Source organism: Marmota monax, unplaced genomic scaffold (genome assembly GCF_021218885.2).
Source record: "Marmota monax isolate L192 unplaced genomic scaffold, Marmota_monax_Labrador192_F-V1.1 WCK01_AAM20220418_F8-fsc00449, whole genome shotgun sequence".
Classification (NCBI taxonomy): domain Eukaryota; kingdom Metazoa; phylum Chordata; class Mammalia; order Rodentia; family Sciuridae; genus Marmota; species Marmota monax.
In genome coordinates, this window is record NW_026695239.1 from 58,329 (window position 1) to 78,353 (window position 20,025).

General features: G+C 33.5%; 1 protein-coding gene across 4 annotated transcripts; it reads right to left on the reverse strand.

The window, feature by feature from the left end:
* Positions 1 to 5,200: 5,200 nt before the first annotated feature.
* Clec4d (C-type lectin domain family 4 member D) lies at positions 5,201 to 15,310 on the reverse strand. 4 transcript variants are annotated; one of them, XM_046440031.2, is made up of 6 exons: positions 15,049 to 15,308; positions 13,234 to 13,326; positions 10,302 to 10,403; positions 9,435 to 9,583; positions 7,880 to 7,940; positions 5,201 to 6,882 (listed from the first exon to the last, which is right to left on the reverse strand). In XM_046440031.2, exons 1-6 carry the CDS (start codon positions 15,074 to 15,076, stop codon positions 6,638 to 6,640), a joined length of 678 nt encoding a protein of 225 aa, XP_046295987.1. In that variant the 5' UTR covers positions 15,077 to 15,308; the 3' UTR covers positions 5,201 to 6,637. The 4 variants fall into 4 exon arrangements, with proteins under 4 accessions (XP_046295987.1, XP_046295986.1, XP_046295988.1 ...); XM_046440030.2 differs by having other exon boundaries at positions 9,435 to 9,586; XM_046440032.2 differs by having other exon boundaries at positions 7,880 to 7,995; positions 9,435 to 9,586; positions 15,049 to 15,307.
* Between the last annotated feature and the right edge of the window lie 4,715 nt (positions 15,311 to 20,025).

Here is a 20,025-nt window from a genome sequence, read left to right on the forward strand (position 1 = left end):
TTAATTTATCTTCTGTATTGGGGACATCAGCCATGGATGTTGTGATTCATAAGGTGAAAAATTATTCATTTTTCTCCTATACAAAGAAATCATACAACATGATACTTTTTCAATATTAAATTTATTTTTATTAAGTGAAAAATTAAAAATGTAAAGGTTCTAGAACTTCAAAAAATGTTTTATAGATTACCATATAAAACTTTTTCCTAAAATGTTGCTCTGTCTGGACTGGGGTGTAGCTCAGAAGCAGAGCTCTTGCCTAGCATATAAAAGGTCTGGGTGGCAACTTATAAAAATAAGTTGCTCCGAAGTAAAGAAAAATTATAAAAAATCATGTAAAGTGTTCTTACTCTTGTATTTACTCTTTACAGTCCCTTTCCCTTTCTTGATGATGCAGTCTGATAATCATTCATTAGGTGGAGCAGGATCTTTTATATATGTATTTATGAGTACAAGTCTTGCAATAAAGTTTAAAATTTTCTCCACAATCATGAAACTCATCTGGAAAAATAAGAGACCCAGAATAAAGCAATTCTTAGCAGGAAGAGTGAAACATGTGGTATATATCTATATCAGACCTTAAACTATACTACAGAGCAATAGTAACAAAAACAGCATGGTATTGGCACCAAAACAGAGTGGTAGAGCAATGGTATAGAATAGAGGACACAGAGGCTAACCCACAAAATTACAATTATCTTATATTAGACAAAGGTGCCAAAAGCATGAACTGGAGAAAAGTTAGCATCTTCAACAAATGATGCTGGGAAAACTAGAAATCCATATGCAACAAAATGAGATTAAATCCCTATCTCTCACCATGCACAAAAGTTAATGCAAAATGGATCGAAGATCTAGGAATTAAACCAGAGACTCTGCATCTAATAGAAGAAAAAGTAGGCCCTAATCTTTACCACGTGGGCTAGGCCCCAACTTCCTTAATAAGATGCCTATAGCATAAGAATTAAAACCAAGAATCAATAAATGGGATGGATTCAAACTAAAAAGTTTTTTCTCAGGAAAAGAAACAATCTGTGAGGTGAACAGAGAGCCTACATCCTGAATGTAGATTTTTACCCCTCACACATCAGATAGAGCACTAATCTCTAGGGTATATAAAGAACTCAACAAGCTAAGCACCAAAAAAAACAAACAAACAAATAATCCAATCAATAAATGAGCCAAGGACCTAAACAGACACTTCTCAGAAGAGGATATACAATCAATCAACAAATATATGAAAAAATGCTCATCATCTCTAGCAATTAGAGAAATGCAAATCAAAACTACTCTAAGATACCATCTCACTCCAGTCAGAATGGCAGCTATTATGAAGACAAACAACAAGTGTTGGCGAGGAAGTGGGGAAAAAGGTACACTCATACATTGCTGGTGGGACTGCAAATTGGTTCAGCCAATTTGGAAAGCAGTATGGAGATTCCTTGGAAATCTGGGAATGGAACCACCATTTGACCCAGCTATTCCTCTTCTCGGACTATACCCAAAGGACCTAAAAGCAGCATACTACAGGGACACAGCCACATTAATGTTTACAGCAGCACAATTCATAATAAGTAAACTGTGGAGCCAACATAGATGTCCTTCAGTGGATGAATGGATAAAAAAAATGTGGCATTTATACACAATGGAATATTATTCACCAATAAAAAGCACAAAATCATGGCATTTTTAAGTAAATGGATGGAGTTGGAGAAGATAATGCTAAGTGAAGTTAGCCAATCCCAAAAAATCAAATGCTGAATGTTTTCTCTGATATAAGGGGGGTGACTCAAAGTGGGGTAGGGAGGGAGAGCATGGGAGGAAGATTATTTCTAGATAGGGAAGTGAGGTGGGGAAGGGAGGGGGAAGAGGAATAGCAAGGATGGGGGAATGTGATGATCATCATTATACAAAATATATGTATGAAGATTTGAATTTGGTGTCAATATACCTTATTTACAAACAGAGATATGAAACACTGTGGTATATATCTGTATTAAGATTTGTGATGCAAAAGAAAATTACATGTATAATGGCAAAAAAAAAAGAAAAAAGGGCTGGGGTTGTGGCTCAGCAGTAGAGTGCTCACCTAGAGTGTGCGCCCCTGGGTTCAATCCTCAGCACCATGTAAAAGTAAATAAGTAAAAACAAAAGTGTACAAGTAAAAGAAAAAATATTTAAATTTTTTTTTTCTCCAAAAAAACTTGAACACATTTTGTCAAGTTTATTCCACTGTATATTTTTGTTGGTATTTTAAGCATAATTTTTATTTGAAAATATTTTTATATTTTATAGAGTATTGTATTGTCAATCTTTATATATTCATAATTTAGCCAGAAATATTTCTAAACTCCCCTATTTTTTAACATTTGGCCATATGGTCCCTGATATTTTCTATGTAGATGTTTATACTCTCCATATAACTGAGCTAATAGTTCATTGGTCATTAGCCACAGGAGGCTATTGAGTATTATCCTAATTGAGGTATACTAGAAATATAAAATACACACCAGATTTTTGAGAACTTAACGTGAAAAAACAACTATAGCACTAATAATTTTATATTGATTACATGATAAAAAGATAATCATGGATATCATTTGAATATGTTAATTTAAATAGAATAAGTTATTTGAATTAATCTCACCTCTTTCTTTTTATTGCTTTATATGAATTAAACATATATGGTTCATATTTTGGGCTTCCAGTATGTTTCCTTTAGACAGTTTTGGTATAGAAATAATGAGAATTTTACTTTTTGCCTAGAGTTTTATTTTTATAATAAGATAGCTAAGATAACCAAGACTTTATTGCATAAAAGCTGCTATTGTGAGCACTTTACTTTGCTCTTGTTTTCTCTGATATAATACACTAATATTTTATATATTTTAAATATAATAATATTTATTATATTTTACAAAGAAAGCTTCTAATGGTTAACATTGAGAAGAAAAGTTGCTACAGATTTAGTGTAGGCACCCTTTAGAATATTCCTTTTATTCCTTATTTGTTAAAAAGTTGAAACTAAGTGGTTTATTGATTTTATTAGATGATACTTGCTATCTTTTAAATATGGTTTGACCATGTCCTCTGAAGTTGCATGTGCTGCAAACTTGGCCTCCAGAGTGGCAATGTAAGAAGTGGTGGAACCTTGAATAAGTGGGGCCTGAGGGAAAGTAATTAGGCCAGTTGAGAGCACTGCCCTTGGAAGGGACTAATGTAGTTTTCATGAAACCCAAGTGAGTTCCTGTGAGAGTAGGTTGTTATAGAAAGGGTGGGAATAGCCCCTGTATCCTTCTTGCTTCCTGTCTCTTGATGTGACTGCTGTTTCCCTCTCACATGCCCTCCCACCATGATGCCACCCTCTGTATTGTGATCTAGCCTGAATGCTTCCACCAAAAAGTAAACTGATAGAGTTAGCTGACTCAGGTTCTCAGCATCCAAACTATGAGCTGAATTAACCTCTTTTCTTTATACATTTCCAAGCCTCTTGTATTTTGGTAGAGCAACCGAAAATGGACTATGACAATGCTCAAGCACCTCTTTTCCAAAATAGTTGCAAGGACTGGAGGTGGAGCTATGGAACAGCCTTTGCCTAGCATGCATAAAGCTGTGGGGGTCAATCTCAAGAACCACAAAATAAATAATAAATACTGACGTGACTAATTACATTATCAGATTTTCAAATTATCCACATAAATATTTTTTATTAGTTTCTATTAACTGCACACTAGATAATGCAAAGATAATGAAACTGGTTCTCATGGAATAGATGATTCTTTCCATCAAAACACCACACATGTGTTTTAAAAAACAAATTCTTCTGCAAGGGTTGTAATTAAAAATAGCTGTCTTCTTCTGACTTCTGATTCCTAAATCAGAGGAGAAACTACATTCAACTCTTTAGATGTTTCTTTATCTATTGAGTTCCAGGTTTCTGATCTCAATAGCTTCTAAATATAGTTTGTATTACAACTCTTTGGTTTCTTTTTAAATTTTTGATTAGTTTCTATTAACTGCACACTAGTGAACAAGACTATCTCCTTCTCTTTCTGTTTCATATGTATACAATGTCTATTCTTTTACCACTATATGATCACTTATTTTTAAGTTTGTACTTAAATGTTAAGTATTCAACATTTACATTGTTGTGAATTTGAAAATATTATTCACAGCTGAATCATGTACTGGTATGTATTATATACATCTAATATTATCATGTACTCTTAAAGCATTCTGATTTTCACTGTGGTTAGTATTGTCATTATTTTTCATTATTTATTTAGTTTTCTTTGTACACATATAATCCATCTCTTAACTCTCCAGAACTGCACATCACCTCTCAATGCATTCAAACTTGTTCTGTAAGCCCCATATATTTGTAGATGGAAAATACATGAAATATTTTCCCCATTTCCAGCTCTGAACTGGGACTGCTTTGTGGTTTGTTTTAGAGCTATCATCTTGTTGATTTTTTATTATATAAAGGAAATAATTTATAATTTTAAGATTACTTCCAATTATGATACAACCATACAATGAAATGCTATTCACTTATAAAAAACAAGGTAAAAACAATTTCCAAACCATTATTAAGTTTAAAAAAGATGTTTAGGAATATGTAAATATTGATTATATCAGTATAAAATATTGTGGACTACATATTAATATGTTCATATAGTATGCATATGTCTATATTTCATATAGCACATAGCTAGCTTATACAGTATACATATTTAACCCTTCATTTGTAGAATACATAGTTATATATTATGTAAACATATGGAAATATATAAAATAAACCGATAATCATATTTCCTCTGAAGGGGCATTGGGGGACTGAAGATTTATTTCATACTTTTATTTATGTGTTTCTTGTTTTTCCTCTTTAATACACATGTATATTTAAAAAAATAAAAATAAAAACACTGCTTAAAATCTTTTGAGTGTTTCAAGCTTCTAGAACATTATAAAGTACTAAAATTTAGAGTTTATTTTTATTAAATTACTGTCAGTTATGTTTTAAAAAATTGTGAATAGGAGATGTGCTATGAGAATTGAAAACAGACCGAAAATGACTAAGGTTGGAAACAGAGAGATAGATCCAAAGGCCATGAGGCTTAGGGTGTAGTGATGGCATTGGAGGTGATGAAAGATGATTGGCATTTGGAGAAACACATTATACAGAGATAGACATAACTGAATAAATTATCACATTTTATTGACAACGGAATCTCTACCTATATACAGGTTTATATGAATTAATAATTGAAGAATTAACTGTACAAAGCCTAGTAGCATCTACATAAAATTATTATAACAGGCTTTGGGCTATGTAATTTAGTGTATATGGTAGACAGGATTAAAACTACTTAGTATCACTCCAATTAAAAGCATCAGTTTGAGATGCAGACACATAACACACACCACACACACACACACACACACACACACACACACACACATTGCACCCAATCCCCACATATAATCATACACCAACACTCCAAAATCAGAAAAATCAATAACAGTTTACAAAATAAATACTGTTTTTAAAAGAGTGGCATAGAAAATCTTTTAAAAAGTTATTACTTAAAATCTTTCAGTTGAGAGCCAGGAAACATTAGCTGATTAAAATTTTTAAGAAAGCACTGTATCTTATTAAAGTTGAATGGGACTGCCTCATAAGTGGTACTACATACATAACAATTTTAAGAGGTTAAAACAATGACTTCCTTTCTAGTTTGAACTGTAGCTTTATAGCTTAAAAATATTTTAACAATATAAATGAATGGGTTAAAATGTGACTCTTTCCTTCATGTGAAAATGAAGTTACCAATATAGTGGAACCCCAAATAATTAATAAATTTTAACTGTTAGCTAAGAGCCAAATTATCCCCAGTAACTTTCCTATAATTCCAAAGGGAATACATTTCATCTCTACTAAAGGATAGATCTAAGCCTTAGTAATGATTATCATGAGCAAGCAATACAAAGGTGAGCTTTTTATCTTCCCAAGGATCTTTTTCCTTCAATCCTATAGAATTGAAGGTGTTTGGTTCAAGTGGCCAATAATGGGATTTTCCACTAAAAATGATATTAAGTCAGTTTGATACATTCTGCTTTCAAAATTATTTAGAGTGGAGTAAGGAGGTTATTCATTGTTTTTCTACCTGTGCAGTACCATAATTTAGAACTGTTTTATACTATGGTTCTGGAAAATTTTCACTCACAAATGTCAGTTTAATGACATTACTTCAAAGTCTGAAAATGAAACATAAAACAATAAAAATATCACATAAATACTTCAAAGGCTGTGATACTTGGGTAAAAAAAATGATTCACCACTACCAGTTAAGAATTCTAAGATATAAGAATTAAAACAAGAGAAAAATGACAAAAAGATTGCATTATTCAAGTGATTCTGTTAGATATTTAATCAATGCATACCAAACAAAAAGTAATTACCTTGAGATAATATCAAGAAAGCAAAGATAATGAAACTGGTTCTCATGGAATAGATGATTCTTTCCATGAAAACACCACACAAAATCACATTATCTTGTGCACACACACACACACACACAACCTTGCATGAGTTGAACAAAAATAAATAAAGGCATTCTGACTGAAAAATGCTCTATGACTCCACGTTTTCTCTGTTTGAATGATGCTTTACATTCTGCCCTGCTTGATTTGGTTGTTCTTTTCCATCACAGGAATCACTTTGTAGGTTTCTAGTTGAATCCTGTTCCAGGTATCTTACAAATTCTACTTGTCTCAAAGTTACAAGGAAAATCATTCCAGGCCCATTTATCTTGGGCATTAACAATGACCACACAGTCTTCTTCCTGAAAGTTGTTAGGTTCATTCTCATGCCAGAATCTGAAAGAAGAAGAAACAGAGAGAGATATAGGTGATATGGATTACAGATATAGTTATCAGGAGACCATGTCAGAGAAAATGTCCCTATTGAACATTTCAGAGCTGCACTGTGCAATGCAAGAGTCACTATTTGATGTGACTCTTGAACACCTATTGAGCACTTGAAATGTGATCTCTCTATAGGAGATGTTTGTTATGTGCACACCTTACTTTGAAAACTTAGTACAAAAAGAAAGGGTTTAAACATCTTACTAATAGTTTTCTATTAATCACACATTGAAACAAGATTTGGATTATTGAGTTAAATATATTATTCATGATAATTAAAGCATTATTAAAATAAATTTTACTATTTCTTTTTACTTTATTCTTGTGATTGTTAAAACATTGTAATTGTACTTTGTGATTTTGTTTATATTAGACAATATTGGTTTCACAGAATAAAAACAGGTTATAATTCTCAATAATAATTTTTATCAGCAGGACATAGTGGCACACATGTAATGCCAAAGACTCAAGAAGATCACAATTATTCAAGGTCAGCCTTGGAAACTTGATAATACCCTGTCTCAATACGAAAAATAAAGGACTGGGAGTATATCTCAGTAGTATAATGTACTTGGATTCAATCCCCATACTGGAATTGAATCACGCACACACATACATATATATACAGTAGTATACTCTTAGCTGATAGTGAAGACATATATATCACATTATGTTGTTTATACAAATGTCAAGTTTAAGGACTATTTTCTCAAATAACTGTTAAGCTACCCATTCTTCCATCAATATTGAATAAATAAAAATACCAAAAATTTTGCTAAAGTCAGGATTATTCTGCAACTGGGTGTGGCCTACAGAGGCTACTTGATCCACACTGCTCTATTCTGAGTAAATATTTTACATTGGTGTATTCCACTCTACAATTAATTCTTCTTGCTACATCTTCTCACATTTGCCTATAAATTCCCTTAGCCCCAACCAATATACTCACGCCATGTGTGGATTAAATGGTGTCTGGTCCACCCAGTGCCATTGACCTTCCATATCCTCATCTGTAAGTCCCAGGAAATATGAAAATCGTCTATCCAAAAATTTAGTCATAAAGTTCTGCACACAAAATATAGATTTTTATAGATATATTTGAACTTAAGCCATAGCTGTTTTGTTGAGAAAGAGAAGTCAAATAGATTACTGGTTTAGTACAAAGATTTGATATCAGGTCTGTTTTCAAATCCTGCTTCTAACGATTTTAGTAAATACTTTTGTCTTACTGAATCCCCAGTTTTCTTATCTCCAAAAAGAACAACTTACTACTTCATAGAATTACTGTGTAGATTAAATGAGCTCATACTTGAAGCCCTCTTAATACCTGCTTAATAGCATTTTATTTGTAGAGGCTTTTGTTTCTAAAATTGCCTTTTTTAATTGTTTCTTTAAATTGCATTTATTTGAACAGCAGCAAGCCTATAGATGGAAAAGGCTTAGAGATAGAATCCTCAAGGAAACTACTGATTAAGAAAAAATAGAATCTGAGTCATAAATGTATGAGGAAATAAGTTTCATCTTTGAAAAACTGAACTTACCAAATATTTCTTTATTTGGAATTAGAATTATACATCTCAATTTTTTGTCTGTACTTTATCTTGAGAAGCTATAATCAATCCTGATTAATCACTCGTTTACCCACATACTCACCAAACATTTAATAAGTCTTATCCAGTGTGCCTACCTGGCTCTGCACAGAACACTAGAGATGCAAAGATGAGTATAGTAAGGCTCCAGCCCTCTCCCAAGTGGGAGTCAATGGAAGAGATGGTGTAGCAAACAGACATTTTAGTACACTAGAGTAAATGCTACGACCTCACTTGCAAATGAGTTACAACTGTACCTACAACTTAGAATTGGGATGGTGGAGTAGGGAAGGTCATCAGGGTCATTTTCTAGAAGAGATAATGCTTGAATAAAACCCAGAAAGATGAGAAGTTGACAATATAAAGAAAAATCGCTAATTTTCTAACATGTAAAAAATGTTTCATAGATAGATGTATATGTTACTATATAATTCCACATGTATGTAACGTTTCTATTATCAGAGAAATGGTAAAGTATACTGTAACATATGGTGGGCTTTACTATTAAAACCACAGTTTACCTGGACGTAGTGGCCCATGCCTGTAATCACAGTGGCTCAGGAGACTGAGGCAGGAGGATCACGAATTCAAAGCCAGCCTTAACAAAAGCAAGATGCTAAGCAACTCAGTGAGACCCCAGTCTCTAAATAAAATACAGAATAGGGCTGGAGATGTGGCTCAGTGGTTGAGTGCTCATGAATTCAGTTCAATCCCCAGTACCCCCAAAGAAGAAGAAAGGAGAAGGAGAAGGAAGGAGGGAGGGAAGGAAAGAAGAAAAAAATAAGATAAGAAAAGGCCTACCAAACATATGGAATAGATGAAGAAAAGATCCAGAGGTCTAGAAGAGCAGAAAAATTTTTTCCCTGAAAAGAGATTCAAAGCAGTAGAGAAACTGTGGTAGAGTTCCTGACAAACCTGCTCAGCTTCTGTGCTGATTGTCGCTAGATGGGCCCCCATCTCTGAACAGTTCCTTTCACTCTCAGCCCATGTTTTGTTGTCATTAAAAGGAATATAGCAGTTGGACTGGAAGCCTTTCCAGCCAATAGGACAGCAATTCCAGGTACCTCCTCAGGTGAAAATTGAAATGGAAATTAGATAATTTTTTTTCATCTGTGACAAATTGCATAACTATTCTATGACTTAATATCCATTTAACATTTGTGTAAGTAATACCAGGATTACCACAATCATTATCTCCCATTTCCCACCCCCCCAGCAAAATTTCAAAAAAAAAATAAATTCTAAATATCTTCTAAATAATAGTACCTGAAACCACATAATGTCGATGAGAAAATTGCAGAGTATTCTCTTCAAAAACAATGTCCCTATATCCATCTATTTACTTTCAAATATAAAGTGTTTCCTCAAAGTCTTTTGCAAGACATCTTATCAGAAGGAGTCAAAAGAAAATCTGTTAAAACTCAAGCATTTCTCCATTCTCTTAAATGAGACTGCAAATAAAAGATAAAAATATATCTCAGCTGAGCTATATAGTCTAAGAAGAATCTGTCCATATAATAAATTGGAATTAAATTCATGTTATATATTGGATGTCAAAAATAGCCCATGAATGTGTTATTATATTTTTTCCAGTTATTCCACGGAGTGTAGTCATGAGAAATATTTTTCCCAGTTTACTTATATATTCACCTCTATGCTAGATTCTTCTTTATGTTATTTTACTCCTCCTTGGCTTACTGCTTATATTCTTTAAATCAAATTATGAATTTGAATAGAAATGAAAATAAGAAGACATTCGTTTATGCTCTCTGCTATCTATACCTTTTAGTCCTGATTCTTCTCTGATGCATGTTAGCTTCATATGATACTCTGGTAACTTGAACCTTTGCATTCCTCTCTTACGTAAAAAATTGTGATATGTCACTGTCAAGAAAGAAAAGTTTAGTTTCCTTTCTTTACATAACCAATTTTAATAGAAAAATTAAAGAAGTCTGAATTTTCTCTTACTCTAATAGTTAAAGCCAACACATTCTCTTTTTTTCCTATGCAGTTTCTTTGTGCCAGCAACAAGTGAATTGGTTGAAAGCAACTAGGAATGGAACCACCATTTGACCCAGCTGTTCCTTTCCTCAGTCTATACCCAAAGGACTTAAAAACAGCATACTATAGGGACACAGCCACATCAATGTTTATAGCAGCACAATTCACAATAGCTAAACTATGGAACAAACCTAGATGCCCCTCTGTAGATGAATGGATTAAAAAATGTAGCATATATACACAATGGAATATTACTGAGCAACAAAAAAAGAATAAAATCATGGCATTTGCAGGTAAATGGATGGCATTGAAGAAAGCAATGCTAAGTGAAGTTAGCCAATCCCCCCCAAAAAAAACCCAAATACCAAATATTTTCTCTGATATAAAATGTTTTCTCTTACCCATAATGGGGTAGGGAGGGGAGCATGGGAGGAACAGACAAACTCCAGATAGGGCAGAGGGGTGGGAGGAGAAGGGCGGGGGCGGGGGTTAGCAATGATGGTGGAATGTGATAGACATCATTATCCAAAGTACATGTATTAAGACATGAATTGGTGTGAACATACTTTATATACAGAGATATGAAAAATTGTGCTCTGTATATGTAATAAGAATTGCAATGCATTCCACTGTCATGTATTTAAAAAATAAAAATCAATTAAATATTTTTAAAAAGCAATTGTTGAAAATTATATTTGATATTAATATTTATTAGTAATTTTTCTCTGAAATATGGCCAAATGCTTTAAAGAAAGTGGAAAACATAAATGTACAGTTTAGAAAACTATTGTAACATGTAATAGTAATATGTTAAACTCCAGGTATTTTGTCCTACTCAAGAAATAGAATATTGCCAGTGGCCTTCAGAACCCAAATGCATTCCACTTATTCTGTAAGGTAACCATTTCCTGACTTTTAAAGTGCTTTGCTTCACAATTTTACCACTGTAATAATGTAATCCAAGACTATATGGAATCATGGAATGTATTCCTTTGGTTTTAATCTTCTGCTCAGTATTGTTTCTGGAATTTATCCATGCTAATGCATGTGCAATAACTCATCCATTTCTTTGCTATAGCAATGTATAAAACATATTTATCTATTCTTCTTCTAGTAGACATTTGTATTATTTACAGTGTTTGGCTGTTGTGAATATGCTTCTCTGAGCAATATTCACCACCATTCTAAAGCACATAAGCATGCATTTCTGTAAGGTAAATCCCTGGAAGTGCAATTGATGATGATAGCATAAACATGTTATAAACTATAATCATGGTACACTTTTCCAAAGAGGTTGTCTGCTTCACACTCACACAAGCACCAAGTCTTTAGCAGTTCGGGTCCAATTTTCCATAGCATCAACAATATTGTGAAGTGCAGATTTTTTAATCACTACCGTCCTGGAATGTTTGCATGGTATCTCATTGTGAGTTGCAGTTGCGTTTCTCCTGACTAATGAAGTTGACTTTCCTGTGTTTATTTGACTATCATTTTTCTTATAATGTACTATTTAAAATTTTGCTATTGTGTTGTAGATTTTTTTCTATTGAATTGAAAAGATTTTGTAGTATAGATATCACATATATTAGTTGTATAGACTACAAATGTTTTCTTTTAGGGTTTTCTGTTTCCACTTTGTTATCTTGTTATATGGTAACTCTTATTTCAATGTATTATAATTTGTCAAAGCTGTATTTATTTTAGATGTGCATTTTGTGATTTAAGAAATCATTGCCCTATCAAGATCATAAAGATATTCTCCATTTATCTTTTTAAGATTTAATTAATTCACTCTTCACATGTTGGTCAATAATCCAATTTGGATGGATGTTTGTACTTAGTGTGATGCAGGAGCCTAGTTTCATTTATTAAATATAGATAAATTAATGGGTTTAAATATTAATTTAGCAAAATGATCCTCTTCTCATAACTATGCAATATTCCCTTCTGTTTTTATATAAAAAGTTTATGTATGCAGGATATGTAATTAAGATCTCTATTAATTTCCTCTAGTCTGTTTGTTTTTGTACCTGTGTAATATTACTTTTATTTTAATAATTTTATTTTGGGTCTTGATATCATTAAAAACAAGTTTTCCTATGGTTGCGATGATACTTATGTCCCATAAATATATACTTATCCTCAAACTTCATATGTGTGTGTTAAGTATTTATAGCTTTTTATATGTCAACCATTTCTCAATAAAGTGTTGTGGTTTTTTTTGAAAAAGGAAAGGAGAGAAGGAGGGAGGGAGGGAGGAAAAGAATTGGAGAGAGGGAGGGAGAGAGGGAGGGAGGAATAAAAGAAGGAAAGGGAGGGAGGGAGGGAGGGAAAGAAAGAAGGAGGCAGAGAAGGGAATGGAGGGGAACATCCAAACTTGCTCTCCCTTTCAAAGTCAATACATTAGAAAGTTGTTTTTTTTCTGCTTACTCCCTACTCATAAGATGCAGCCCTTTGTAATTCGAATTCAAAACTTTACTGTTTTCACCAGTTTTTACAAGTACTAAAATAGTCTTTCATTCTGTGGCACAAGATAGCACCATCAAACAATAAAAGGCAACTAGGTAAGTCTGAATTTTAAATCAAAGACACTGAATGTATTATACATTTATATGTTGGGGAAAATCAAGACAGTAAAAGGCTAGGATTAACCTTATGAAAGTTGTTTTCAAGAAATAATTCAATAAGAGTTCCACCTTAGCTAATAACTTACCAAAACAATTTGCAATAAAACAGGCACTGAGAAGAAAGATGCAAACAATTGCAGAGACCCAAGTGACCAGCTGGGAATGCCGGCCTCCTTGTCCTAAAAAACAAAACAAAAAGAAACTGGTTAGATAACTTGGCCAAAAAGTGTAAGAAAGGCAGTTCTACCAAGGAGCAAGCTAAATGTAAGAACATCCAAAACATTTTAGTATCTAGAGGACAGCTTAAATATTTCTTGTGAATATATTGATTTTAGAGCTCACTGGTAAATAAATAATTGTGAACATTTTTATAATTTTGGAATAGGAAACATTTTTATAAGCAAAACATAAAACCTGAAATCCAAAAAAAAGTTGAGAATTTGAGTACATAAAAATTAAGTCTTCTATGTAACAAAACAACCTAAAACAATAAGGAATACATGAAAGAAAAGTCTTGTCCCAATATTACAATCCATATTGTATAAAGAATTTCAAAGTCAATTAGAAAACTGAGCAAAGCTTTGAGCAGAAAATATGCCCAAATTATAATCTGCTGAAATTATAAATGGTTATCAAGATATGCTCAATCAGGAAACATGAACTATAATATTGTAGTGTGATTTTTCATATCGATTTTTCATATTGTAGAAGGAAAGTAAAAATTGCAGTGTTGGCAAGGATGTGAGGAAATAAGTACCCACAGTGAGGAAGCAACTGCTGCTGAGACTGTAAATTAAAAAAAAAATCTTTTGGAAATATCAATTCAGTAGATTTTATCCACTTTTAAACTCATTAATTTTCTACAAATAAAAGAATGTGCATTGCAGTTTTTAATAGCTGCTGTTTTACTTATGGAACACCATCAAATAGTTGTGAAAAAAAAGGACCTAATACTTACATATGTGTTATCAATATCATATATTCTAAATTACAATCATTGTATATAATGAAATTCTATGTAACAGCTAAATGATTATGCATATCATTATGTATTAGCTTAAAAATTCCCAAGACATGTTGTTACATGAAAAGGCATTTTTCAGGACCACTATACAATGTGATCCCAATAAAGTTCACCTTGGTGGGTTGATGAGATTAAGCAAAACTTTAATTTTAAATTTAAATAATTTTTCATTAATTCTCCATATTTCTCAAAACTATTATTTAACATTCTTACAACACAAATATTTTGGTGTCCTTTAAGTCAAACAAAATCAGAGTCAGAACCTATGATATACCATGAGCCTGAGGCAGTGCATTTCTACACCCTCCTTCTCTCTCCCCCTTAAAATAATCCATCCAAGCAGAATGAAGTTGTCCAAGTTATGCTACGTACAAATATGAATATATTACACTGAATTTCACCTTTATGTATGTCTATACAACACCAATTAAAAATAATAAATAAATAGAAGAATGACAAGTAAAATAGAGAAAGAGAAACAGAAGGAGAGAGGAGAGGAGGGAAAGAGGAAATACTGAGGACTAAAATGAAGCAAATGGTACTCCACACGTGTATGTTTGTGTCAAAATGAAACCCCATTTGTATATAACAACAATGCACTAATAAAAGCATTTTAAAAAGAATCTTCCCAAATTACTCTCTTTCTTTTCACCTTACTTCTCTTTTATACTTTTATTATTCCTCTCTTGCTACAACCTACATTTTGTAAAGAACTTTCTGCTACCCAACTCATCTGTCTCTTCACCAAGGTCATCCTCATTTCCTCCCACTGCTCCTTCTCATCACTATCTTTGATCTTTGCAATTATCAGCAATTCACATTGTTAACTCTTAGTTATCATTTCCTCTGCCTATTTAAAATTGAAAAAAGTACTCACGTTTACTCTGAGTTTCTTCAAGCCTCATTGTGTGTTTACTCTATGTTGACCAGTGGTCAAGAGGACCAGGAACCTCGTCCTTTTTTTTTCAGAGTATATATTTCTGTGGATAGAGAAATATGTTCATAAATACTTGAGATTGAACACCAATCTTAGCTTCTGGTGAGGTCAGAAAGTTCCCAGTATAACCGTTAACTAAAAAGAAGCAGTTTTTTCAAAAACTGGGGTTTCCCTTGATTCACTCAGGCAGATGGGGCAAAGTGAAAAAGGAAATTGAGAAATTAATGCCCCAAAAGAGTTGGTAGACACTTCCATAAGTATATTGAGATCCTTGGTGTGTCATGTAAGATTTCACAATTTGTTTTTGTTCATCTAGACAAAACATTATTAATGCCCTAAAGGAAATAACCATTATGCCGGATAAAAATGAAATACTCATCCCCTCATCCTTTTCTTTTCCTGGATATTGTCTTTTCAAAGGCAGTTATATAAATGGAGTAAACTCTGCCCTATAAATTTCCTTGAACCAAGTGAGACATTTTCTTCTAGATTGCAAAGACAAGTGAGCAATGAGCAAAAGCTTTTAATGTACATTTTATATGTCTGTTGATGTGAAGACACAGAGTCTTTGTTTTGGAATTGAGGGAAAGGTGGTAAAAACTGTTCACTGAATTCCAGGATCTTCTTAAGTGAGAAAAAAAATAGGATTTCTAAGGCAAAGAAAAAGAAAATGGAAGATTCTGTGATAGACACCAACAGAGCCCCTGACTTCACTTACAGTGGAGAATGACTATTTGTTAGGTTAAAACCCTAACCCCCCATATGATATCTGGAGATAGGACATTTGGGCAACAATTAGGATTAGATAAAATCATGAGGATCATGTTTTGGGCAGCAGAGTGTGTGGTTTGGCTTCCACACTGATTCTGGAATCAGTGCCCTTTTAAAAAGTGCTCAGAGAGTTTGCACTTGATATCTCTCTCTCTCTCTCTCTCTCTCTCTCTCTCTCTCTCTCTCCCCCTACCCACAGCCTCATTCTCTCCATGTGATGTTACAGAAAGAAACAACCATCTGCAAACCTGAAGAGGCCCCTCATCAGAACCTGCCTACATTGGCACCCTGATCTCATACTTCCACCTTCATAACTGTGAGGTTGAGTGTTTGCTCCGCATCCAATCTCTGATACTTTATTTTAGTAGCTCATGGTGACTAATGCAAGTGCCTAGCACTTTAGAGAGCTTTCTTAAAGTCCAGTTTCCAGAATATAGCCCTGTTTTAGTAAGTTCTTGCTTCACTATGACCAAAAGACCTGATAAGGGAAACATAGAGGAGAAAAAGTTTGTTTTAGCTCACGGTTTCCGAGGTTTCAGTCTATAGATGAATATAGTCACCATAGTCTAGACCCAAGGTGAGGCCAAACATCAGGAATAATAATATGACTAAAATATAGTAAGATATGAAAATATGCATTATAGCGAATGCACTGAAAAGTTCAGCTTCTATTTAGGAATGTTTTTAATATCTGCTGTTTTACTCCAGTTTATGGAACACCATCAAATAGTTGAATGTTGACTTGAACTTCTTTCTAATAACCCTGAATTTGTATGATCAATGATCATATGATCACATAGGAAAAACAATGTTAGTACTATAAGAACAACTTTTCATTCAAATTTATTATTAACACATTAATATTTTATTTAAGCTATTCTTAGTTATTCTAAATGTAATTTTAATGAAGATCCTATTGTATGTTTATATGTTGAATTCTGTGAGTCTAGTAAAACGTACATTGATTTTGACCAGAATAAATGGCTCCTAAAAATAATGATTGTGAGAATTGTTGACTTCATAGTAAATTTTTACTTTCAATATTTAAATAAGGAAATAAAATACTAGTATACATAAATATTAAGACAGTGTGGTATTTTAAGAACAGTATGACCTTCTTTTGCAAAAGGTTTTAAATATTAAAAGTAGAACAGCATGACCTCCTTTTGCAAAAGAATTTAAATAGCAAAGGTAGAAAGACAGAAATTAAACTATAATTTTATATCATTAATTAAAATTAAATCATAATTTTATTGGTTGTGGAATTCCTTGGTAAACTAGAATTTATAATAATAGTCATAAATTTCATTTAGGTAAGCATATTTCACTCCAGAAAATTCCTACTTTGTAAGTTCTTCACAGCTTTTAAGAATACAGCACACCAAGTCAAAAACGAAGAAGAAGAAGGAGGAGGAAGAGGAGGAGGAGGAGGAGGAGGAGGAGGAGGAGACAGCACACCATCACATTTCAAGAGGAAAAAAATGCACAAGGCTTATAATAAATCGTCCATTCTAAACATAATCAAAGATAAATTGTACTGATAAAAGAAGACAGTATTAGAGGAAACTGCAGTACCCCAAAGATACATTGGTTCTTCAGAAATCTCTTTGAAAATAAGTGGTTTATTGCAATTCAGAAATTGAGTCTTATGAAATTATTGATATACTATGTGATCAAGCTCTTGTGACTTAATGACTAAAAATTTAGCTGAAATAATTTTGATAAACTTACATTTATTATGATATACCAAATATCCATTCTGTGAGGTAATATTTTATTTTACCTCAGTTTTCTTCAAATGTTTGTTTTAACACTTAGCCATTTCACATTTATTTATTCAAACAGTAGATCAAGTTTTAAAAAAGTAGATCACGTAATACCTCAAGGAGATGCAAGATGATACATCAGAGGAAGGCTGCATTCCTAATTGCTCTGTGGATTGGGATTCAAGCAGAGGTAGTTTGTTTCTCAGCAAGCTGGGTGAAAGAGGGACTTCACTATAATTCAATATGGATCAGTCAGAGCATCTGAGATTCAGATATTTGGGTATACTAAACAAAGAAGAAAGAGTACATTGGAACCAAGATAGATGTGGTGGCAGCCACAGAAACAGTGCTGGTTCACCAAAGAGGTCAGGAGAACATAGAGAGAAACACAGATTTGAAAACAGAAAAACCAGAAAAGCAGCCTGAACTTGACTGATGCAGAGGCTGCCCTGTGCCATTGGTGCTGGCTACAGACAGCTGAGGCAGAAATCACCTTGAGGCAGCCATGCTACAACTACTGCTGTGGGAGCTGGGAAATCATAGCAAACATTGCCACACTATTTCAGCAAGCACCTACCTTGTGGTCTAGTAGAATATGAGTGAAACAGGCACAGAGAAGATTCTATCCAGGGGGATCAGAAACACAAAGGGGAGTCCAATTCTTTACTCCTCTGAGTCTGGCAGCTCATGGGCCGACTGAAGCAAGTTGAGAATCTGAACAGATAGGTGTGACTACACTCAGGAGTAACCCTGGGAAGATTGTGTTTATGGGCAGTAGAGTGTGTGGTTTGGCTTCCATGTCCCCACAAGAATAATTCTTGGGATACTCCTGAGATCCAGACTTCCCAATGAAATTAGCAACTGCCAGGACAGAACAGACACCACTCAACAAAGCCCCTGAGGCAAAATTAGACCTAGAAGAGAATTAGTTGTACAAGATTAGAACTTTCTTCATAGAACTCTGCATCAGCCCCACCCTGGAAGTGAATCAATATGGTCTGTGCAGACAAAACTCCAACTGACAGTACTTCCCATTCCATCCTACCTCATACTGGTGAAAGGGGAAGTTGAGATTTATTTCAACCATCTTCAGTCTTACGACAGACATACAAACTGGCAGTTCAGAGAGCAATAAAACATAGAAAGGAATTAACAACTTCTAGCTCTTGCTCTCACTCTCAATATATAGCTAAAGAAGAAAGAAAGAAAGAAAGAAAGAAAGAAAGAAAGAAAGAAAGAAAGAAAGAAAGAAAGAAAGAAAGTGACCATCCATTCTTGTCAACTATTCTGACCACTTCAGTGGGAAAGACTCCTTCGTTTTTCATTAAGAATTCCACTCCCAACAGCCTCAAAAAATAAATAAATAAATTACCTAGGAATAAATATAACCAAAGAGGTGAAATACCTCTACAGTGAAAACTATAAAACATTGAAGAAAGAAATTGAAGAAGACCTCAGAAGATGGAAAGACATCCCATGTTCATGATGGACAGATTGCTATTGTTAAAATGGCCATACTCTCAAGAGCCATATACAGATTCAATGCAATCTCCATAAATATATCAGTGCAATCTCCATAAATATATCAGTGACATATTTCACAGAACTAGAAAAATAGTCCTAAAATTCATTTGGAATAGTGAAGGATCTAGAAGAGCCAAAGCAATTCTAAACTAAAGAAGCAAGGCTGAAGGAACCACAACACTAGACTTCAAACTATACTACACAGCTATATTAACAAAAACTGCATGGTACTGGCATTAAAACAGGCACATAGACCAATAGTACAGACTAGAAGACGCAGAGACAAGCCCACATATCTACAATCATCCAAGCCTTGACAAAATAACAAAAACAAACACTGAAGAAACAACAGCCTTTTTAAGAAATGGTGCTGGGACAACTGGTTATTCACACGTAGAACAATGAAACTAGACCTTTATCTCTCACGCTGCACAAAAACTAACTCAAAATATATCAAAGGCCTAGGAATTAGACCAGAAACTCTGCAACTCCTAGAAGAAAATGTAAGATCAACAAATCAGCATATAGGCACAGCCAACAATTCTCACATTAGGACCCCTAAAGCTCAGGAAATATAATTTGGGATGGCATAAAATTAAAATGCTTCTGCAGAGCAAAGAAAACAGTTAAGAATGTGAAGACAAAACCTAGAGAATGAAAGAGAAATCTTTGCTATTTACTCACCTCATAGAGAATTAATATCTAGAATATATAAAGAGCTCAAAAAACCTTACACAAAAAAATCAATAACTCAATTAACAAATGGTCAATGAATTAAATAGACTTTTCTCAAGAAATACAAATGGCCAACAAATATATTTTTTAAAAAGTGCAATATCATTAGCGATTAGGAAAT